The sequence below is a fragment of the Chelonia mydas genome, chromosome 28, assembly GCF_015237465.2.
Source record: "Chelonia mydas isolate rCheMyd1 chromosome 28, rCheMyd1.pri.v2, whole genome shotgun sequence".
NCBI classification, from domain to species: Eukaryota; Metazoa; Chordata; order Testudines; family Cheloniidae; genus Chelonia; species Chelonia mydas.
Genome location: NC_051268.2, coordinates 4,080,606 through 4,099,652, shown reverse-complemented (window position 1 = coordinate 4,099,652; position 19,047 = coordinate 4,080,606). Strand labels below are relative to the sequence as shown.

General features: G+C 55.3%; 3 protein-coding genes and 1 non-coding gene across 7 annotated transcripts in view; 2 read left to right on the top strand and 2 right to left on the bottom strand.

Annotated features, from left to right (window-relative positions):
• Positions 1-19,047, bottom strand: part of LOC102943236 (zinc finger protein 883) — a 2,438,435-nt gene that overhangs the window by 1,768,234 nt on the left and 651,154 nt on the right. The window lies entirely within an intron of this gene.
• The window catches only part of LOC114020163 (zinc finger protein 501), a 1,907,800-nt gene that overhangs the window by 1,271,598 nt on the left and 617,155 nt on the right, over positions 1-19,047 (top strand). The gene's annotated exons all lie outside the window — the stretch shown is intronic.
• Positions 1-19,047, top strand: part of LOC119564606 (tripartite motif-containing protein 10-like) — a 57,664-nt gene that overhangs the window by 21,784 nt on the left and 16,833 nt on the right. For 2 of the 3 annotated variants that reach the window (XM_043537546.1, XM_043537544.1), the window contains exons 2-3: positions 16,593-16,679; positions 18,265-18,486. In XM_043537546.1, the coding sequence (XP_043393481.1) occupies positions 16,593-16,679; positions 18,265-18,486 (309 nt within the window). The remainder of the gene's footprint in view (positions 1-16,592; positions 16,680-18,264; positions 18,487-19,047) is intronic. The other variant, XM_043537547.1, reaches the window with a different exon arrangement.
• TRNAM-CAU lies at positions 15,290-15,361 on the bottom strand. The gene has a single exon. It is a non-coding gene; the product is annotated as a tRNA-Met (tRNA).

The window sequence follows — 19,047 nt, the reverse complement described above, 5'->3', positions numbered from 1 at the left end:
CTGCTAGCTGGGGTTCACCATTATCCGACTCCTCGGGTGGTTGGGGCCCCAGTTCCGGTTCGGGGGGATATGGGGCTACTAGGAGCCCTTCCCGGTCCTGCCAAGGTTTTAAGAGGTTTACATGATAAATCTGCTTTTCCTTACGGCGACCAGGTTGCCGAATCTCATAAGTTACCGGCCCGACCTGGCGGAGGACCTCATACGGACCCTGCCAGCGGGCAAAAAGCTTTGATTCCTCCGAGGGGAGCAGGAGGAGTACTCGGTCCCCTGGCCCGAATGATCGAGCCTGGGCCCCCCGATTGTAGTGTTGCTCCTGGGCTCTTTGGGCGGTGTTTAAGTTCTCCCTCGCGAGCTCGCCCGCCTGTGCCAGCCGCCCCTGCAGTTGTAAGACATATTGCAAGAGACCCTGTGTTGCGGACGGGTTGTGTTCCCAAGTCTCCCTCAAGAGGTCCAATACCCCGCGGGGTTGCCGCCCATAGAGGAGCTCGAATGGGGAGAACTTCATGGACGCCTGTGGGACTTCTCGAATCGCCAGTAGTAAAGGAGGGAGCAGCTGGTCCCACTGGCGGAGGTCCTGGGTGGGGAAACGCCGCAACATCCCCTTCAGGGTCCGGTTGAACCGCTCGACCAATCCATCAGTCTGGGGATGGTAGACCGAGGTCTGCAATTTCTTAATCCTCAATAGGGCACATACCTGGCGGAACAGCTTAGACGTGAAGTTGGTCCCTTGATCAGTGAGTATCTCCCGTGGGAGGCCCACCCTTACGAAGATCTTCATGAGCTCAGCAGCGATAGTGCGGGCGGTGATACTTCTTAAGGGGATGGCCTCCGGGAAGCGGGTGGCGTAGTCCATCAGGACGAGGATGCACTGATGGCCCGCCTTGCTTTTTGGGAACGGCCCAACCAGGTCCATTGCTACCCGCTCAAATGGCACACCTACGACTGGTAACGGGACCAGGGGGTCCTTCCGTACCCCTGCCGGGGCTGCAGGTTGGCAGTCCGGGCACGACGCACAATACTCCTTCACCTCACGGTGGACGCCGGGCCAGAAGAACCTGGCCAGGACCCTGGCCGCCATTTTTTCCTGCCCTAAATGGCCGGCAGCCGGGATGTCATGTGCAAGCTTCAGGACAGCCCGACGATGGATGCGGGGGACCACGAGTTGGGTCCGGACCTCTTGGGTCTGGGGGTCTCGGTCAAGGCGGTAGAGCCGCTCGTGGTTGAGTTCAAACCTGGGCCACTGGGTGGTGCGCTGCACCTCCACGACCTCACCATCCACCTGGGCCAGCTGCTCATAGGCAAACCGGAGTGTAGGATCCTCCCTTTGATCTCGGCTAAAGTCCACCAGGTCAGGAGGGGGACCCGCCATTTCCCGGCCATCCTGCCCGGGGGTGGGGCCTGGTTCAGCTCCAGGGTCGGAGCTCAAGTCAGGTCCTGTCTTCTTCTCAGGTGGGGCTCCCTCGAACACCTCTTTGGTGGGTAGGGATTAGAGCACCTCGACGAAGTCTGGCCAGTCGCGGCCCAGGATCACTGGATAGGCGAGGGATGACGCCACGGCCACATTCATCAACTGAGTTACTCCGTGCACCGTAATGGGGACCCGCACCGTGGGGTACGATTTTACATCTCCGTGGATGCACTGAATCCGTACTTCCCCGACTGTCCGCTTGGTGTCCGAGAAGAGCGCCTGGCAGAGAAGGGTCTGCCCACAGCCCGAATCGACTAGACCCACCACGGGGACCCCGGCGACTTCCATGGGAGCTGTCAGTTTGGCCACAGAGGGCAGACGGGCCCGTCGCTCCCCGGCGCACACCAGGCCAAAGTTGCAGTCCATTGCAGGACAGCCCTGTTGCAGATGCCCATACTCGCCACATCGGAAACAAGGTCCTACCTCTGGGTGCGCCGGCCGTGTGGGGGCACCAGTGGGGCCGCAGAGTGGGCCAGGGCCTGGCAGTCGGGTTAAGCGTCCAGGGCCGGAGAGTAAGAGTGGTGTTGACACGGGCCGTCGGGAAAACTCGGTCCTGCTGCCTTCTGGTCGTCGGGTACGGTGGGGTGCGTTGGTTTGGGAGGTGGGCCCCCTCCGTTCAAGTTTCTGTGCATCGGGTCCAGGGTTTGGGGGGCGGGCGGCCGGTCCTATCGGGGCCTCAGCCTCGAGAAAGTCCTCCATAAGCGCGACGGCCGAGCTCAGACTTTGTGGCCGGTGCCGTAACACCCAAGCCCTCCCCTGGGGCGGGAGGATGTGCACGAATTGTTCGAGGATGAACTGTTCCGTCACCTCAGCTGCGGTTCGACGCTCGGGTTGGAGCCATCGGGTACCCGCGTCCTTCAGTCAGCAGTGTGCCCTTGTTGCCAAGAAGGCCAATGGCATTTTGGGATGTATAAGTAGGGGCATAGCGAGCAGATCGAGGGACGTGATCGTTCCCCTCTATTCGACACTGGTGAGGCCTCATCTGGAGTACTGTGTCCAGTTTTGGGCCCCACACTACAAGAAGGATGTGGATAAATTGGAAAGAGTCCAGCGAAGGGCAACAAAAATGATTAGGGGTCTAGAGCACATGACTTATGAGGAGAGGCTGAGGGAGCTGGGATTGTTTAGTCTGCGGAAGAGAAGAATGAGGGGGGATTTGATAGCTGCTTTCAACTACCTGAAAGGGGGTTCCAAAGAGGATGGCTCTAGACTGTTCTCAATGGTAGCAGATGACAGAACGAGGAGTAATGGTCTCAAGTTGCAATGGGGGAGGTTTAGATTGGATATTAGGAAAAACTTTTTCACTAAGAGGGTGGTGAAACACTGGAATGCGTTACCTAGGGAGGTGGTAGAATCTCCTTCCTTAGAGGTTTTTAAGGTCAGGCTTGACAAAGCCCTGGCTGGGATGATTTAACTGGGACTTGGTCCTGCTTTGAGCAGGGGGTTGGACTAGATGACCTTCTGGGGTCCCTTCCAACCCTGATATTCTATGATTCTATGATTCTATGATTCAGTTCCTGGGCCACCGCCTGGGATCTGGCGGGTAGACGTTTTCCCGAAACCGTTGCCGAAAGGTTTCCGGGGTAATGTCGAAGGCATCCAAGATAGCCGCTTTCACTCGAGCATAAATGCGGGCCTCATCATCTGGGACCCCACGGTAAGCCTTCTGGGCTAGCCCCGTCAGATATGGGGCGAGGAGTGTCGCCCATTGGTCAGGCGCCCAACCCGCCACTGTGGCAACCCGCTCGAAGGTCACTAGGTAGGCTTCCGGGTCATCCTCTGGCCCCATCTTGGCCAGACGGATCGGTGGGGCAGGAGGGGTCGGGGTGGCTGCCCGCTCGGGTTGAGCACCACCATGGCCCGACCACAGGGTTGCCAGCTGCTGGAAGCACTGGGTTTGCTGTTTCTGGTGCTGGGCCCCCAGGGTTTGAAGCAACTGCTGCTGGTGGGCGCCCAGCTGCTGCACGAGTTGGTGCTGCTGCTGTTGCTGGCTCTCAGCCAGGAACTTGATAAGCCTTTCCATCTCCATCTTTCCAGTAAGGGAGCTTCAGAGGTGCCCTCGCACTAACCCCTTTCGGCAGGGGTTGGGATCGCCTGCCCGCATTCTCCACCACTTGTGACAAGTGTCGGTCAGTCCTCCGAGCCCCTAGGGGCAAATGGAGAGCTATGGTCTCCGTGGCAGGCCTCAGCCACACCTTCCGGGCGTTGGGGAATTAGCGGGGAAGGTGTGCCGGCTGGAGTCCGTGGCGCGCCCCTCAGGCAGGGGAGCGCCGGCGCGAGTCCGTGGCGCGCCCCTCAGGCAGGGGGAGCGCCGGGGCAGGGGAACGCAGGCCCACACAACTCCACTGCGTTCCAGCCCAGGGCCCTGACAGTGGCGGGAGGCGAAGGTCCCGCCGCTGGGTCAGCGGGGCCGTCCGCGCCCGCTGACCAAACACACCCACCCCACGGTGTAGTTCGGCCCCTGGGCTACTTCCTACCCGGTCTCTCAGGCGGGTCTCTCCGGTCCCTCCATCTCCTCCGGGTAATCCGCTGCGGGCTACTCCCGCTCCCCCTCGGTATCGGACTCACGCTGGCCCGGGCTGCAGTCAGGCCCCTCCAGGTCCTCTGGGTATTCAGCGGCCGGCAGCCCTGGTTGCCACAGGCCTTCCTCCCGGTCAGGCTCCTCCTTGCCCAGGGCTTTGCCTGGGTCCGCAGCAGGATCGCGAGGGAGCAGCCTGGGTCTGTCTCCCTCCCTGGTGCTCTCCTCACTGGGCAGAGGCCCCCGCCCTTTGTACTTCCTGTCCCACCCTTCCCCTCCGGGGACTGGCGGGATCTTGGCCTGGCCCCGCCCACTCAGGCTGCAAGGGTGGCTCGTTACCCTCTGGTTCAGAGGGGAGCCACCCTGGCTCCCTACAGTCCCAAAAGAAATAAACATGGATGACACAATTTATTATTTTGTTTACTAATTAAATCCATGTCCCTAAGGCCAAATTTGACATAGGTAATTTTGTTCCCACGTTTTCTCGTTCACCAAGCATGACTAATATACTAGCTATTTATACTAATAAACCAGCCCCTGAGCACCCATGGAGTCGGCGCTTATATCCCTGCACACAATATTTTAAAATTCAGAAAATTTTATTTGTCAATAAATAAATGTGGAGGCTCCAGCATGGCAGTGAGGAGCACAGGCTACTGGATGCACAGGGGTGGTATATCACCCTGTAGCCCCCTCTCCCCTTCTGGGACGCAGACTCGGTGGTGAGGCTGCACCTCTCTGCCCAAAATGACTGCCCAGAACTGTTTAGGAGGGGTGTATGACCACTCTTGTGTCCTCCCTTTGCTTCGCCATCAGAAAGTCATTTTTCTGTAGGGAAGCAAAGAAATCTGTGGGGGACATGTATTCTGCACGTGTGCCATGGCATGGAATTCCCCCAAGAGTAAAGTTTGAATCTTGCAGATGGCTTGCAGAATATGAATCAGGCTGCCTCTGTCCAAGAAACACCACTCTGCTCTTCCAGGAAAAAAGACCCTGCTGCAAAAGAAATCCTGTGACTGGAATCATAGTTAAGGCTACGATTTAATCCTGGGTATTTTTAGTAAAAGTCATAGACAGGTCATGGGCAAGAAACAAAAAATCATGACCTCCAACCTATACCATAATTACCCCTGTTTGAATCTTGGTGGGGGGGGGAAGGTGGAGGACCCCCAGCAACAGCTGCTGTGGGGGGAAAGCCCCGGGGGGCCCACTGTGCCCCTGGGGAGGGGGAAGCCCCAGGCGCCCACTGTCACTCTGGCCACTGCTGGGGGGGAATCCCTGGGGGGCCGCTGCAGCTCTGGCTGCCCTGGGACAGCTGCCAGGAACTACCGAGGTGTGGCTGGGCCTGCCACCCCCAGGACCGCTGCTCAGTTGGTCCCTGGGGACAGCCACATTGTCCGCCGCTTAGCAGTCCCCAGAGCCAGCTGCCCAGGGACGTTCCAGCAGCGGCTGGTGTGGCTGTCCCCAGGCCACCTGAGGAGCTGGCCCTGGGTGATTTAAAAGGGCCCGGGGGCCCCCCGCCGCCACTACCAGCAGCGCAGGGGGGCGAAAGCGGCTTCCTGCCCATCCTCGCTCCACACCAGTCACAGGAGTGTCTGGCACGTCCCTGCAGCCCCTGCGGGGGGGTGTATCTCACACGCTGCCCACACCCTGAGCACCAACCAACGCTGCCATTGGAACTGCGGCAGGGGTGGTGTCTGCGGGTAGTGGCGCCCGGAGACCCCCCTGCCCGCCCCACCTAGGAGCTGATGGCAGATGGGGGTGCAGGTCACTTTCAGGAGCTGCCCAAGATAAGTGCCACACCCCAATCCTGTGCCCCAGGCCAGATCCCGCACCCTGCCCACACCCAAATTCCCTCCCAGAGCCCGCCACCGCCTCCCCCTGCCCCCCATCCCCCTGCCCCAGCCTCCCTTCCAGAGTCTGCCCCCCAACCCCCTGCCCCAGCCCAGAGCCCGCACCTCATGCAGCCAAATTCCCTCCCAGAGCCTGCCAACACTCCCCCTGCACCCCAACACCCTGTCCCAGGCCCAGCCCAGAGCCTGCACACAAACTCCATCCCAGGGTCTGCCCTCTGCCCCTCAACCCCCTGCCCCAGTCCAGAGCTTGCACCTCATGGACCCACACTCCCTGCCAGAGCCCGCATGCCCTCCTGCATCCCTGCCCCAGCCCGGAGCCCACACCCAGCACCCAAACTCCCTCCCAGAGCTTGCACCCCCTCCTGCACCCAAACTCCCTCCCAGAGCCTTAGGCGGGTGGGGGGCGGGCAGGACTTGGACCTGTTCTGGGCACCACCGAAAGCTCTATAAACCTGACAACCCTGAGCCAGAGCCCGTCATTGCACATCTCTCTCCTTACGGGAGGGGACTCTGTGCGCTAGGGAGCTGCTGGGGCTTTATTCCTTCCTTTAAGCACTGTGGAAGGGTAAAGAGGGAGAGAATTTGTTCCTGTTTCCCATGTGGGAGAAAGAAAGGCAGGGTGAATGGAATAAAACCAAGCTAGCAGAGGATGGAAATTATCCATCATAATCATATTTCATCTCCTTCCTCCCCAACCCTGGATATTTTGGAGGATTATGGGCCCAGCACGCTTCCACTGCGCCACTCTGCTGCGTGGGGGAAGTTTCCTACAGGAACTCTTCACAGTGCAGCTCACAAGCCGGGCACTGGAGAGCTGCGGCCATGGGATTTAGGCGCTTTCTAGGAAGGGGATTCTACATGTCTCGTGCCAAGTCTCCAAAGCTGAACTGAAATGCGAGCGCTGCACTCCCAGCCGGGGTCTCCTTAGTCTAATGATTCAGCAAAAACAGCCCCTTCCCCTTGCTTTTCTGGGGGTAAGATCCAGCCGGTCTCCTGCCCCGCCCCCCAGGCTGAGGAGGGGTTCCCCGATTCCCCGAGTCTACATGTCTCAGCCTTAGACCCCAAAGGGCACAGGATGATTTTCACTGGGAGAAGAGGTAGCATTCACATGACATTTGTAGATGGTGCTGTTTTTCTCAGGGAGGCTGTAGGGGGAGCAAGAGATTGAATCTTTGGTTTGATCCCAGGTTGAGAGGAAGTTTATCTTTCCATACCCGGTTCGCCATTCTCCAACCTTGTTTGAATAGTCCCATACACCATGGGACACGATGTATTGGAGACAGCTGCTCCTCCCTAGATTCAGCCCTGTCCCATTACACACCCAGCACCAGTGGCCCTTTCCTTTCACCACACTTATAAGTTTAGGAACATATGTTTTTCCCAGCCCCCAAGTGTCATTTTCCTTCCATGTCCTTTTAAGTGGATAGGGTTCTCCAGCAAGCTCTGAGGAATTCAAAGGGATTGCCATGGTGGGGATACTAGCTTGTGAGTGAGCTGGGATGTGGCTGCAGACCCAGCAATTAGAAATATTCTGGATCTGGGCTATCTGCACCTGTTGTTGGAGGAAAGAATTGTCACTGTCACTCTGGATTCCCCAGACCCTCAGGACACAGTAGCTGAGGATTAAGCTTCTCAAAGGACACATGTTGGAAGCAGGACCCTTTCTGGTTCCGACAACCCCTTTCGAGGGAACCGCAGTCACGGTTTTACGTCCACCAGGCAGCAGGCGCTAGGCTCACTACTGCTTCTTGTTTGTTGGGTCCTGCTGTCTGCTTACCCTCTGCTTCTGGCAACCCTTACGAGAGCGCAGATTGTAAGGTATTGCAGGCTGTTCCTCTTTGTCTTCTGGGGTTGAAGCTGGTTCTGCGTGGTCTTGCAGAGGTGCTTGGTCCCCTTGAGGTGGCGCTGGCTTACACTGTGAGGCGTGGATCCATGCAGCGATGCCGGATAATTTCACGGCTGTCTGGGTGGTGAGCAGTACCTGGTACGGACCCTTCCACCGGGGTTCCAAGGCGTGCTTCCGAAGGTGGTGCCGCAGGTAGACCCACTCACCAGGCTCAAGAGTGTGACAGGCAGCAGAGGTGGGTTCCTTCAGCCACGCTGCTCGCACCTGCGAATGGAAGGAGCTCACAGCTTGCATTAACCCTTTGCAGTACTGGAGGAGCGTGCTGTGAGTTAGGTTTAGGTCTGGGGCTGGGGTAATAGTAGCCATTGTTCGCATAGGGCATCCCATGATGATTTCAAATGGACTCAATTTGTGTCTCTGGGATGGGGATGACCGAATTTCCATGAAGGCCAGTGGTAAAGCAGCTGGCCAGTTTAACCCTGTGGAACTACAGATTTTTGCCAGCTTATTTCGAAGCACACCATTTCGCCTTTCAACTGCCCCTGCACTCTGTGGATGGTAAGGGCAGTGCAACAGGTGGGTGACATGTAATACCTGGTTTAGATGTTGAACAATTTTTCCAGTAAAATGTGTTCCCCGGTCACTAGACAAAGTGGCAGGAATTCCCTTGGTAGGGATAATGTGGTTTAACAGACATTTTGCAATGGACAATGAATCAGCTTTGCGACAGGGAAAGGCTTCAATCCAACCCGAAAACAGACATATTATAACTAAAATGAATTCATATTTCTGACACTTTGGCATTTGTACAAAATCAAGTTGCCAGTGTAGGCAAACCCCGGAACTCTTGTGTTACTTTTACAGATTTGCCTACATTGTGGCTTGGACAAGTAACACAAGCGGCACAGTGGCGGATTGCAAAGGAGCTGAAATGGTCAGCCCACCACCCCGCCTTACTCATAGCAGAGACCATCCCCTCCTTGCCGACATGCGAAACACCATGTAGCAGGGCGGCTAGAGACGGGTACAGTGAGAGGGGGGCTACAAAGCTACCGGTGGGCGATCGCCAAAGGGAATCAGAATGCAAAGAGCAACCCAAAGCACTCCAGGAGTCTTTCTCTGTTTCTGGGGCAGAATCCTGGAGCTGAGCGAGATGAGACAGGGATGGTGGCATTACAGAGACAGAGAGGGGACCAAGAAACACTTCTGGTGAAGGTTTTATAGTGGCGGCATGTTTTGCAGCAGCATCAGCAAGTGCATTACCTTTTGCCACCTCGGTGTCTGCCGCTGAGTGGCCAGTACACTTAACAATTGCCAAGGCAGACGGTAGTAAAACTGCATACAGGAGGGCGGCAATGTAGGGGCCATTCTTGATAGGGGTACCAGTAGAGGTAAGAAAACCTCGAGCCTGCCAGAGGGTGCCAAAGTCATGCACAACCCCAAAGGCATACCGAGAATCAGTAAAAATAGTGGCAGAGAGCCCCTCGGCTAGAAAGCAGGCACGGGTTAGAGCAATCAGTTCAGCCACCTGGGCAGAGGTCACAGAGGGTAAGGGCGCAGCTTCTATGGTCTCAGAGAGAGAGACCACAGCGTACCCTGCAAGAAGGTGGCCTTGGTCATTTCTATAACAGGACCCATCAGTGAATAATACCAGGTCAGAGTTAGGGAGAGGTACATCTGAAAGGTTGGGGCGCGGGACAGTGATAGCGGAGACAGTTGCAAGGCAGTCATGGGGTTCACCATCACTAGGTAAAGGAAGGAGGGTAGCAGGGTTTAACCGGGAGCAGCGCTTAATAGTGATATGTGAGGCTGAAAGCAGCAAAAGTTCATACCTAGTGAGGCGAGCAGAGGAGAGGCGAGCAGTGTTGCGTTGCAGAAGGAGAGTTTCCACAGAATGGGGGACCATGAGAGTGAGAGGAGAGCAGAGGACAAGGGACTCAGACATCTCGACCAGGTGCGCTGCAGCAGCTCCAGCGCATAGGCAAGGGGGTAAACCCTGGGCTACAGGGTCCAAGGTTGCAGAAAAATAAGCCACCGGGCGATTTCTGTCACCGTGCTCCTGAGTAAGAACCCCAAGGGCACAAGCAGATTGTTCGTGACAGAAAAGGGTAAAAGGCTTGTCATAGTTAGGTAACCCTAAGGCAGGGGCAGAGGCTAAATTCTGCTTAAGGGAGATGAAAGCAGCATTTGCTTCAAGTGGCCATGGCATGGGGTTAGGTACAGAGGATCGAGTGAGTTCTTGGAGTGGTTTAGCCAGAGAAGCATATTGGGGAATCCATTGCCTACAGAACCCTGTCATGCCTAAGAATTTTCTGACCTGGCGTGGAGAGCAAGGCTGGGGAAAGCTAAGGATGGCTTGTACCCGGGCTGGAGAGAGTGTACGGGAGCCCTGGGAGAGAAGGAGGCCTAGGTATGTGACAGAGGTTTGGCAGAGCTGCAATTTTGTGCGAGAAGCCTTATGACCCTTGTTCGCTAAAGCTGTGAGAAGTGTTAGTGAATCAGTTTCTGAGGCAGACAGAGAGGGGGAGCACAGGAGTAAGTCGTCCACATATTGGATCAGTGTGGATCCTGATGGGAAAACCAGATCAGCGAGATCCCTGGCTAGGGCTTGAGAAAAATAGGATGGACTCTCTGTATACCCCTGGGGAAGGGTAGTCCATGTATATTGCTGACCCTTGTAGGAGAAGGCAAAGAGATACTGGGATTCAGAGTGAACTGGGACAGAGAAGAAAGCAGAGCACAAATCTACAACAGTAAAGTGGGTTGCATTTGGAGGAATAGACGCTAGTACTGTAGCAGGGTTAGGAACCACTGGAAAAGAAGGTATGACAATACGGGTTAATAGCTCGAAGGTCTTGAACAAATCGCCACGATTTGCCATCAGCCTTTTGAACTGGGAGGATAGGGGTGTTACAGGGGCTGAAACAAGGGACAATAATTCCTTGTTCTTTTAATGCAGATATAACTGGAGCAATCCCAGCCTCTGCCTCAGGATTCAAAGGATATTGAGACAGGCGAGGCAGAGGTTTGGAATTGTCTACAGTAATCCGAACTGGGTCAGTATTTAATCGGCCCACTTAAATGGGTGAGATGGCCATAGGGAGGAAGGAACCTGAGAGATTAGGTGCTCTAGGGACGCAGTTAAGGGACAGCAAGGGACCGGAGTGGAGAGGGAAGTTTCAGACAGCAGGGAGGCTACAGAATCACATAAGGAAGACTGAGGGATTTGCAGATAGACACCATCTGGGGAGCAGTAAATAGAACAGCCAAGTTTGCATAGCAAGTCCCGTCCCAGAAGGTTTGCAGGGGTGGAATCAGAGAGGAGGAATGCATGCTCCTCAGAGAGGGGACCGACCTGAACAGACAAAGGTTTTGAGAGGGGAAAAGAGGTAGGGATCCCTGTCATGCCAACAGCAGACACCGATTTTCCAGATCGGGGAACCTCAGGCAAGTCAGTGGTGCGGATTGTAGAAAGAGAAGCTCCAGTATCAACAAGGAAAGGGAGAGAGAGATCATTTACAGTCAGGACACATTCTCCAGTAGGGGACAGAGGTAATAAGGGAGCTAAAACTTTGTGAGGTTCCCCAGCATCCCGTCATTGTTGGGGTGAAAAATAGGGTTGGGGATCAGCTGGAGGAACCAGCGGGGGGTTCACTTGATTTCCCATACAATTATTAGGTCATCTTGGACACTCTTTTTTCCAGTGTCCAGGCTGTTTACAGTAGTTACAAACCCCAGTTAATCCAGCCCCCCGCCCCCTTCCGCAAACCCGTCCCTGTCCCCGGTGTGGTCTGCTTAGTCCTGAATAATGCTGTATCTGCAGAGCCATTAACTTTTGGGAGGACGGTTCCTCCTTTCCTTTTAAAGTGCGGTGGCAATGCTCTGCTACTGCCAGCAATTTGTCCATGGTTTCAGTCTCCCATCCCACACTCATTCATTTTAACATGCTGCCTGTGGCAGGGAGAAGACCATCAACAAATGCATGTGCCAAGGCCCCCTGCCCATTTACATCGGGCTCTTGTATTCCTGAATGTTGTAGGAAAATATCAGTTAGCCGGGACCTATAGTCGCCTGGGCTTTCTCCTTGCCCTTGCTTACAGCAACGTATTGCTGTCCAGTTTGTTTTAGGAGACCACACTTTGGGAATGGCTTGATGCAGGCGCTTCCAAAGAGCCATACACCGGTCTCTGTATGCTGAATCTGGGCCAGTACTTTTTATGATTGAGTGGCGTGCCTCAGCTGGCCAGTCTGCAGCAGCCAACCATTTTTCATAATAACTGGCAGAAGCTAACAATTTACACATTTGGAGGAGATCTATCTCAGAGGGTTCATAGGTTTCACAGATTAACAGAAACTCCTCAGCAAATTTGACAGAGTTTTCCCGTGGTTTGGGAAAACTTTTAACTATAGATAAAAGTTCCGTACGAGTCCAGGGCTTATAATCCCATATGGACTCACTTTCTCCCATCTTAAGGACTCGTAAGGGTGCCACAACAGTTTGGTCAGAGTCTCTCATTAACCTCCCATCAGGTTCTCTTTTCCAAGAAGAGATGTCAAGAGAATCTTTGCAGTCTGCTTTGGATTTCTTCTTCATAATATTTTGCAGAGCTGCGAGGCCAATGAGGGTATCTTCTTCACTTTCATTATCTGTAGTCACTGAAGATTTTTCCTTTTCTGATTTCTTATTTGCGCAGGAGTATGGTGGGGGTCAGGTTTGATCCGGATCATTGCACAGGACTGGGCAAAGGGGAGCGCTCGGACTAGTGGTGGGAGAGACTGCATCCAATTGAACTGTTCGTTTTTTGATAGAATTTTTAAGAGAGGTGAGTTTTGAATCAGTCCATTTACAATTTGCCTCTTCCCACCACTGCATGGAGCAGTCTACTTCTCCTCTCTCCAATTTGGTTTTTGGGAGGACGAGTTTGCTTTTTAAAGCGTCCACTCGATCCTTGTCCCAAGGACCTAACAGTGGCCACTGTAATTTGGGGTTCTCTAGAGCTAATTTGGACCATTTTTCAAGAAACCTACAAGAGTCCGGACCCCTCCTAAAATACATAAAATAAGCTGGAGTTCCCTTAGGGAACTGTTCTACCTTAGACTTCTGATTACCCATCCAGGAGGACTTCACACAGCACTCACACAAGAAGGAAATTCGGGCTCAGCAGAGCGGTACCCGGTGCAACACACAGAAAGGAGCTCACAGGCTACTGCCTCAACTGCCCTTGCTTTCACACCAAGGGTTATACCCAAGGCGTGGTGCGGCTGCAGCTGTGCAGATTCCACTTATTCAGACTGTGGGGACTGGGACCCCTTGGTCAGCCAGTCTCCGGACAGAGATGGCTCCCAGATTCACACACACACCACGGGGAAGATGGATAGACACAAAGACAAGACAGTCCTCAAACCGGTTAAAGCACAAAAATAATAATTACCTGAGACGTCTGATTCCAGAAGCTGGATCCAAAGACCCCTGCCCGAACAGAGTGGGAACCAACAAGTTCAATGGCGTAGACTGCGCTGCTGCTGTGTACCTTTCTGTCTTGTGGAGGATCGCTTGGACTAAGCGTCCAGGCGCTGGCTGCCACGATCGTCCTGCAAGGCAGTCAGGGATCACACAGCCTCAGTGAAGCCGCTTGCCATCTCGGTGGAACCTCCAAATTGTCAAAGGTTGACTCAGACTCACAATTTATCAGACCACTCTGTTTTATTAGCAAAGCTGCTCTGCTAATACATTTAGAAGTGAGCCCCCCGAGTGGAGCTTGTGTCTCTTAATTTATACAGTTTTTTGGAGAACAAGTTACAGAGAAGTTACAGACAAAAGAAGAAAAAGATTTTAGTCACCACCCTTCGAGATCCCTGAGACCAATCACGTATCTTCAATTACCTGCCACCCTTAACAATCTCCTTTAACAGCTTCCAGTTAACTTAACTAATTGCCCCTCACACCTTCCAATCTGATGCCTGCTTCTTAGACGTGCTGGCTCTATCTTAATTGCTTCTCCACTCAAAAGCTAACTGTCCCTACGTGTGCTCCCTCAGATACTTTGTAACATGTTTTGGCATGCCCTCTCATATACAATGTATCCAGCATGTCCCCTTATACAACGTTATACTTATACAATGTTATACTTCCACACCTGCTGCAAAAGAAATCCTGTGACTGGAATCATAGTTAAGGCTACGATTTAATCCTGGGTATTTTTAGTAAAAGTCATGGAGAGGTCATGGGCAAGAAACAAAAAATCATGACCTCCAACCTATACAATAATTACCCCTGTTTGAATCTTGGTGGGGGGGGAAGGTGGAGGACCCCCAGCAACAGCTGCTGTGGGGGGGAAGCCCCGGGGGGCCCACTGTGCCACTGGGGAGGGGGAAGCCCCAGGCGCCCACTGTCACTCTGGCCACTGCTGGGGGGGAATGCCTTGGGGGCCGCTGCAGCTCTGGCTGCCCTGGGACAGCTGCCAGGAGCCACCGAGTTGTGGCTGCGCCTGCCACCCCCAGGACCGCTGCTCAGTTGGTCCCTGGGGACAGCCACATTGTCCGCCGCTTAGGCAGTCCCCAGAGCCAGCTGCCTGGGGCCGTTCCAGCAGCGGCTGGTGTGGCTGTCCCCAGGCCACCTGAGGAGCTGGCCCTGGGTGATTTAAAAGGGCCCGGGGGCCCCCCGCCGCCATTACCAGCAGCGCAGGGGGGCGAAAGAGGCTTCCTGCCCATCCTTGCTCCGCACCAGTCACAGGAGTGTCTGGCACGTCCCTGCAGCCCCTGCGGGGGGGTGTCTCTCACACGCTGCCCACACCCTGAGCACCAACCAACGCTGCCATCGGAACTGCGGCAGGGGTGGTGTCTGCGGGTACTGGCGCCCGGAGACCCCCCTGCCTGCCCCACCTAGGAGCTGATGCCAGATGGGGGTGCAGGTCACTTTCAGGAGCTGCCCAAGATAAGTGCCACACCCCAATCCTCTGCCCCAGGCCAGATCCCGCACCCCGCCCACACCCAAACTCCCTCCCAGAGCCCGCCACCGCCTCCCCCTGCCCCCCAACCCCCTGCCCCAGCCCAGAGCCCGCACCTCATGCACCCAAATCCCCCCCCAGAGCCTGCCAACACCCCCCCTGCACCCCAACACCCTGTCCCAGGCCCAGCCCAGAGCCTGTACACAAACTCCCTCCCAGGGTCTGCCCTCTGCTCCCCAACCCTTTGCCCCAGCCCAGAGCTTGCACCTCATGCATCCACACTCCCTGCCAGAGCCCGCACCCCCTCCTGCATCCCTGCCCCAGCCTGGAGCCCACACCCAGCACCCAAACTCCCTCCCAGAGCTCGCACCCCCTCCTGCACCCAAACTCCCTCCCAGAGCCTTAGGCGGGTGGGGGGCGGGCAGGACTTGGACCTGTTCTGGGCACCACCGAAAGCTCTATAAACCTGACAACCCTGAGCCAGAGCCCGTCATTGCACATCTCTCTCCTTACGGGAGGGGACTCTGTGCGCTAGGGAGCTGCTGGGGCTTTATTCCTTCCTTTAAGCGCTGTGGAAGAGCAAAGAGGGAGAGAATTTGTTCCTGTTTCCCATGTGGAAGGAAGAAAGGCAGGCTGAATGGAATAAAACCAAGCTAGCAGAGGATGGTTTCGATCCATCGACCTCTGGGTTATGGGCCCAGCACGCTTCCGCTGCGCCACTCTGCTGCGTGGGGAAGTTTCCTACAGGAACTCTTCACAGTGCAGCTCACAAGCGGGGCACTGGAGAGCTGCGGCCATGGGATTTAGGCACTTTCTAGGAAGGGGATTCTACATGTCTCGTGCCAAGTTGCCAAAGCTGAACTGAAATGCGAGCGCTGCACTCCCAGCCGGGGTCTCCTTAGTCTAATGATTCAGCAAAAACAGCCCCTTCCCCTTGCTTTTCTGGCAGTAAGATCCAGCCGGTCTCCTGCCCCCCCCCCAGGCTGAGGAGGGGTTCCCCGATTCCCCGAGTGTCACAAACACCCTGCGAGGGGCCCGGTGGGGCAGGGCCAGGCCCGGGGAGGAGCCGCCCCTTATTGCCCCCGCAGCCCGGGGAACCTTTGTGTGTTTGCAGCGGGACCATGGCCGGGGCCGGGAGGCAGTGCGGAGACTGCTCCAGCCCTGCAGCCCGTGGGGCAGCGCGCTGGGGCCAGGGGCAGCGCGGAGCGGGGCAGGGCCCGGGTGGGCCGCGGGGGCGGAGACACGCGTTAGGCCGACACGCTCCTGCCGGGAGGGGCCGGGCCCGACTGCCTGGTTCGCCCCCTGCTTGGGTCCCGAGCTCCCCGCGGCCGGAGAGGGGCTGCTCGGGACTGCGGGGGGCGAGTGTCCCGGGCCGGCTGGGGCGGAGCAGTCCCTGCTGCGGGGCCGGTGGCGGGGAGCCAGGCAGCGGCTGGGCCGGGAGCTGCAGGAGGAGCTGGGAGCCCAGGAGGGGATGGGGGCAGCTGGGTTAGGAGGGAGGAGAACGGGGGGTGGGGTCAGAGCCGGAGCTGTGGGGTGGGAGGAGTGTCTGGTGCTGCGGATGGTGGGGTGGCTTAGAGCTGGGAGTTTGGGGCCAGTCGATTTACGGGGGGGAGGGCTCAGAGCTGGCGATTGGGGGATGCTTGGGGGGCTCCATGTTCAGATCCCGCCCTGCGGGAGCATTGGGGCTTGGAGCTGGGGAAAGTGGGGGACTGTCTGAAGTTGGCTGCTTGGGATGTGAGTGAGGCCCCGGGGACATGGGGAACTGGGGGTTGGGCTGCACCCCGGTGACGGCAGCCTGGGGCCCTGCTGTTGCCATTTCTCTGGAAAAGCCGCTCCCTGTTTCACCGTCTCCTCTCAGTCTGAGTCCCCCTGACTCTGCAGGGCAGGACGGGCCCTGAAATCGGACAGCTGGGAGGCCGTTTGCAGCGGTTTCTAACCTTCTCTCCCCATCTTCCAGGAGCCCCCACGAGAGCATCGGGCCCCTCTGGGAAAAGAGAGAGAAGCAGCCAAAGCCGAGAAGCAGCAGCAAAGCGAGGAGCTGCTGGTAGGTGCCCAGGGCCCAGGTTTGCCTGGGATCCCGGTGCCCTGAGTGACGGTGAATGCAGGGCCCGGCCTGCCAGCCTCAGCCAGGGAACCGTCCCCACTGGAGCCCAGGGAGAGGGCAGGGTCCGACACGGGGGTGACATGATGCCCTTAGGGTGCGGGAGGCTGCTGGGCAGGAGAGAGTCAGTCTGTGTGAGCCCAAAGTCCCTGCCCACGGACTGTCTGCATGTCACAGTGACCGGGGAGCCTTTCTAGCTCCTAGGAGGGTTGGGGAGGAAGGAGATGAAATGTGGGCTGCAGAGATGTAGGATTTGGCTCAGGGCAAGTTGATGAAGTTCTGGGGGGAAGTGTCCCTCCTGTTGGTGATGTACAGCTCACCGCGGCCCTTATCCCTCCTCTCTTCCTGGGATAAATGAACTTCCCATCACTCACCGCAAGAGATCTTGTGTTCTGGTAAATAACTCTGTCACCTGCCCCGAGGCACGTTTATGATTATCCCCAGTTACCAAGCAGATGAATTTCAATGTTGATAAATGCAAAGTAACGCATATTGGAAAAGGTCATATCAAATACACCGAAAATGATGGGGTCTAAATTAGCAGTTACCACTCAAGAAAGAGATCTTGGAGTCATTGTGGATAGTTCCCTGGAAACATCCACTCAGCGTGCAGCGTCGGTCAAAAATGTGAACAGAATGTTGGGAATCATTGAGAAAGGGAGCGATAATAAGACCGAAAATATCATATTGCCTCCGTATAAGTCCATGGTACGTCCACAACGTGAATACTGTGTGCAGATGTGGTCGCCCCATCTCAACAAAAATATATTGGAATTGGAAAAGCTTCAGAAAAGAGCAACAAAATGATGAAGGGTAGGGAACAGCTTCCGTATGAGGAGAGATTAATAAGACTGAGGCTGTGGCTACACTATGCAGTTTTAGTGACACGGCAATGCCGCTCCCGCCGTGCTGCTAAAAGGCGCGCAGTGTAACTGCTGTTTGTTGGCAGGAGAGAAGTGCCAGTGTAGACAAAGCCTGAGACTGTCCAGCTTGGAAAAGATACGATGAAGGGGGGGGGGGGGGGTATGGTAGAGGTCTATAAAGTCATGACTTGTCTGGCGAACGTAAATAAGAAAGTGTTCTTTTCTCCTTCCTATAACACACGTACTAGGGGTCACCCAGTGAAATGAATAGGCAGCAAGTTTAAAACAAAGAAAAGGAAGTATTTTTTTAACACAACATGCAGTCAACCTCTGGAACTCCTTGCCAGAGGATGTTGGACGGCCAAGACACGAACAGGGTTCAAAAAGGAACTAGATAAATTCATGGACGATAGATCCATCGGTGGCTATTAGCCAGGATGGGCAGGGATGGTGTCCTTAGCCTCTGTTTGCCAGAAGCTGGGAATGGGCGACAGGGGATGGATCACTTGATGATGACCTGTTCTGTTCATTGCCTCTGAGTCACCTGGCGTTGGCCACTGTCAGAAGAGAGGATACTCGGCTAGATGGACCATTGGTCTGACCCAGTCTGTCTGTTCTTATGTTCTATATTCCCCTGTTACCAAGCCACCCTCTCCCTGTTTCAGAAAGAGATGGCAGCCGAGAGGCAGAAGATGGTCTGGGAGTGGCAGGAGCTGCGAGGGTTTCTGGAGGAGCAGGAGCAGCGGCTGCTGTCCCAGCTGGAAGAGCTAGAGAGAGCCATTGTCCAGAGAAGGGATGAGGGCATCTGCAGACTGCCCTGGGAGATTTCCCTGCTCAGTGAGAGGGGAGGAGAGAAGGGGCAGCAGCCGCTGAGCCAACCCCTGCAGGTCAGACTGTCATCGCAATGATCATACGCAGCGTTCCTATAGGCGCTTCTCAGCCTTAGACCCCAAAGCACTTTACGAAGTGGGGTCAGGGGCATTATCGCTATGGGACAAATGGAGAAAGTGAGAGAGAGGGAGGGGCAGAGCCCTGGTCACGGTCACATAGTGAGTCTGGCAGCGGCACCAGGGATGGGTCCTGGGAGTCCTGGATGCTGCAGCCCCAAGACCGTCTCCAGCCCTTGGAAGCTGTGGAAGAACGTGAAGCGATGTTACTTTGTTCCTGCACCACTGTATTTTCAACTGACTTGTCTCTTCAATATTTTAGCTCATGAACGTCACATAAGCATTTAAAGTTTTTCACAGGGTTTTTTTCGTACTCTTTTTTTGCTTTTGCTTTTTTTAATTATTGCATTTTTTTACGGCCTAAATTAATTTTAGTAATTTTATTTTGACATTTTTAATTGCAGTAATACTGCAAGAGTGGTTTTTTTAATTAAGTTTACACCGTCTGATTTTAAAGCTTTTTTTTATTTTAAGACCACTGAGATTTTGACAATTTTTCCT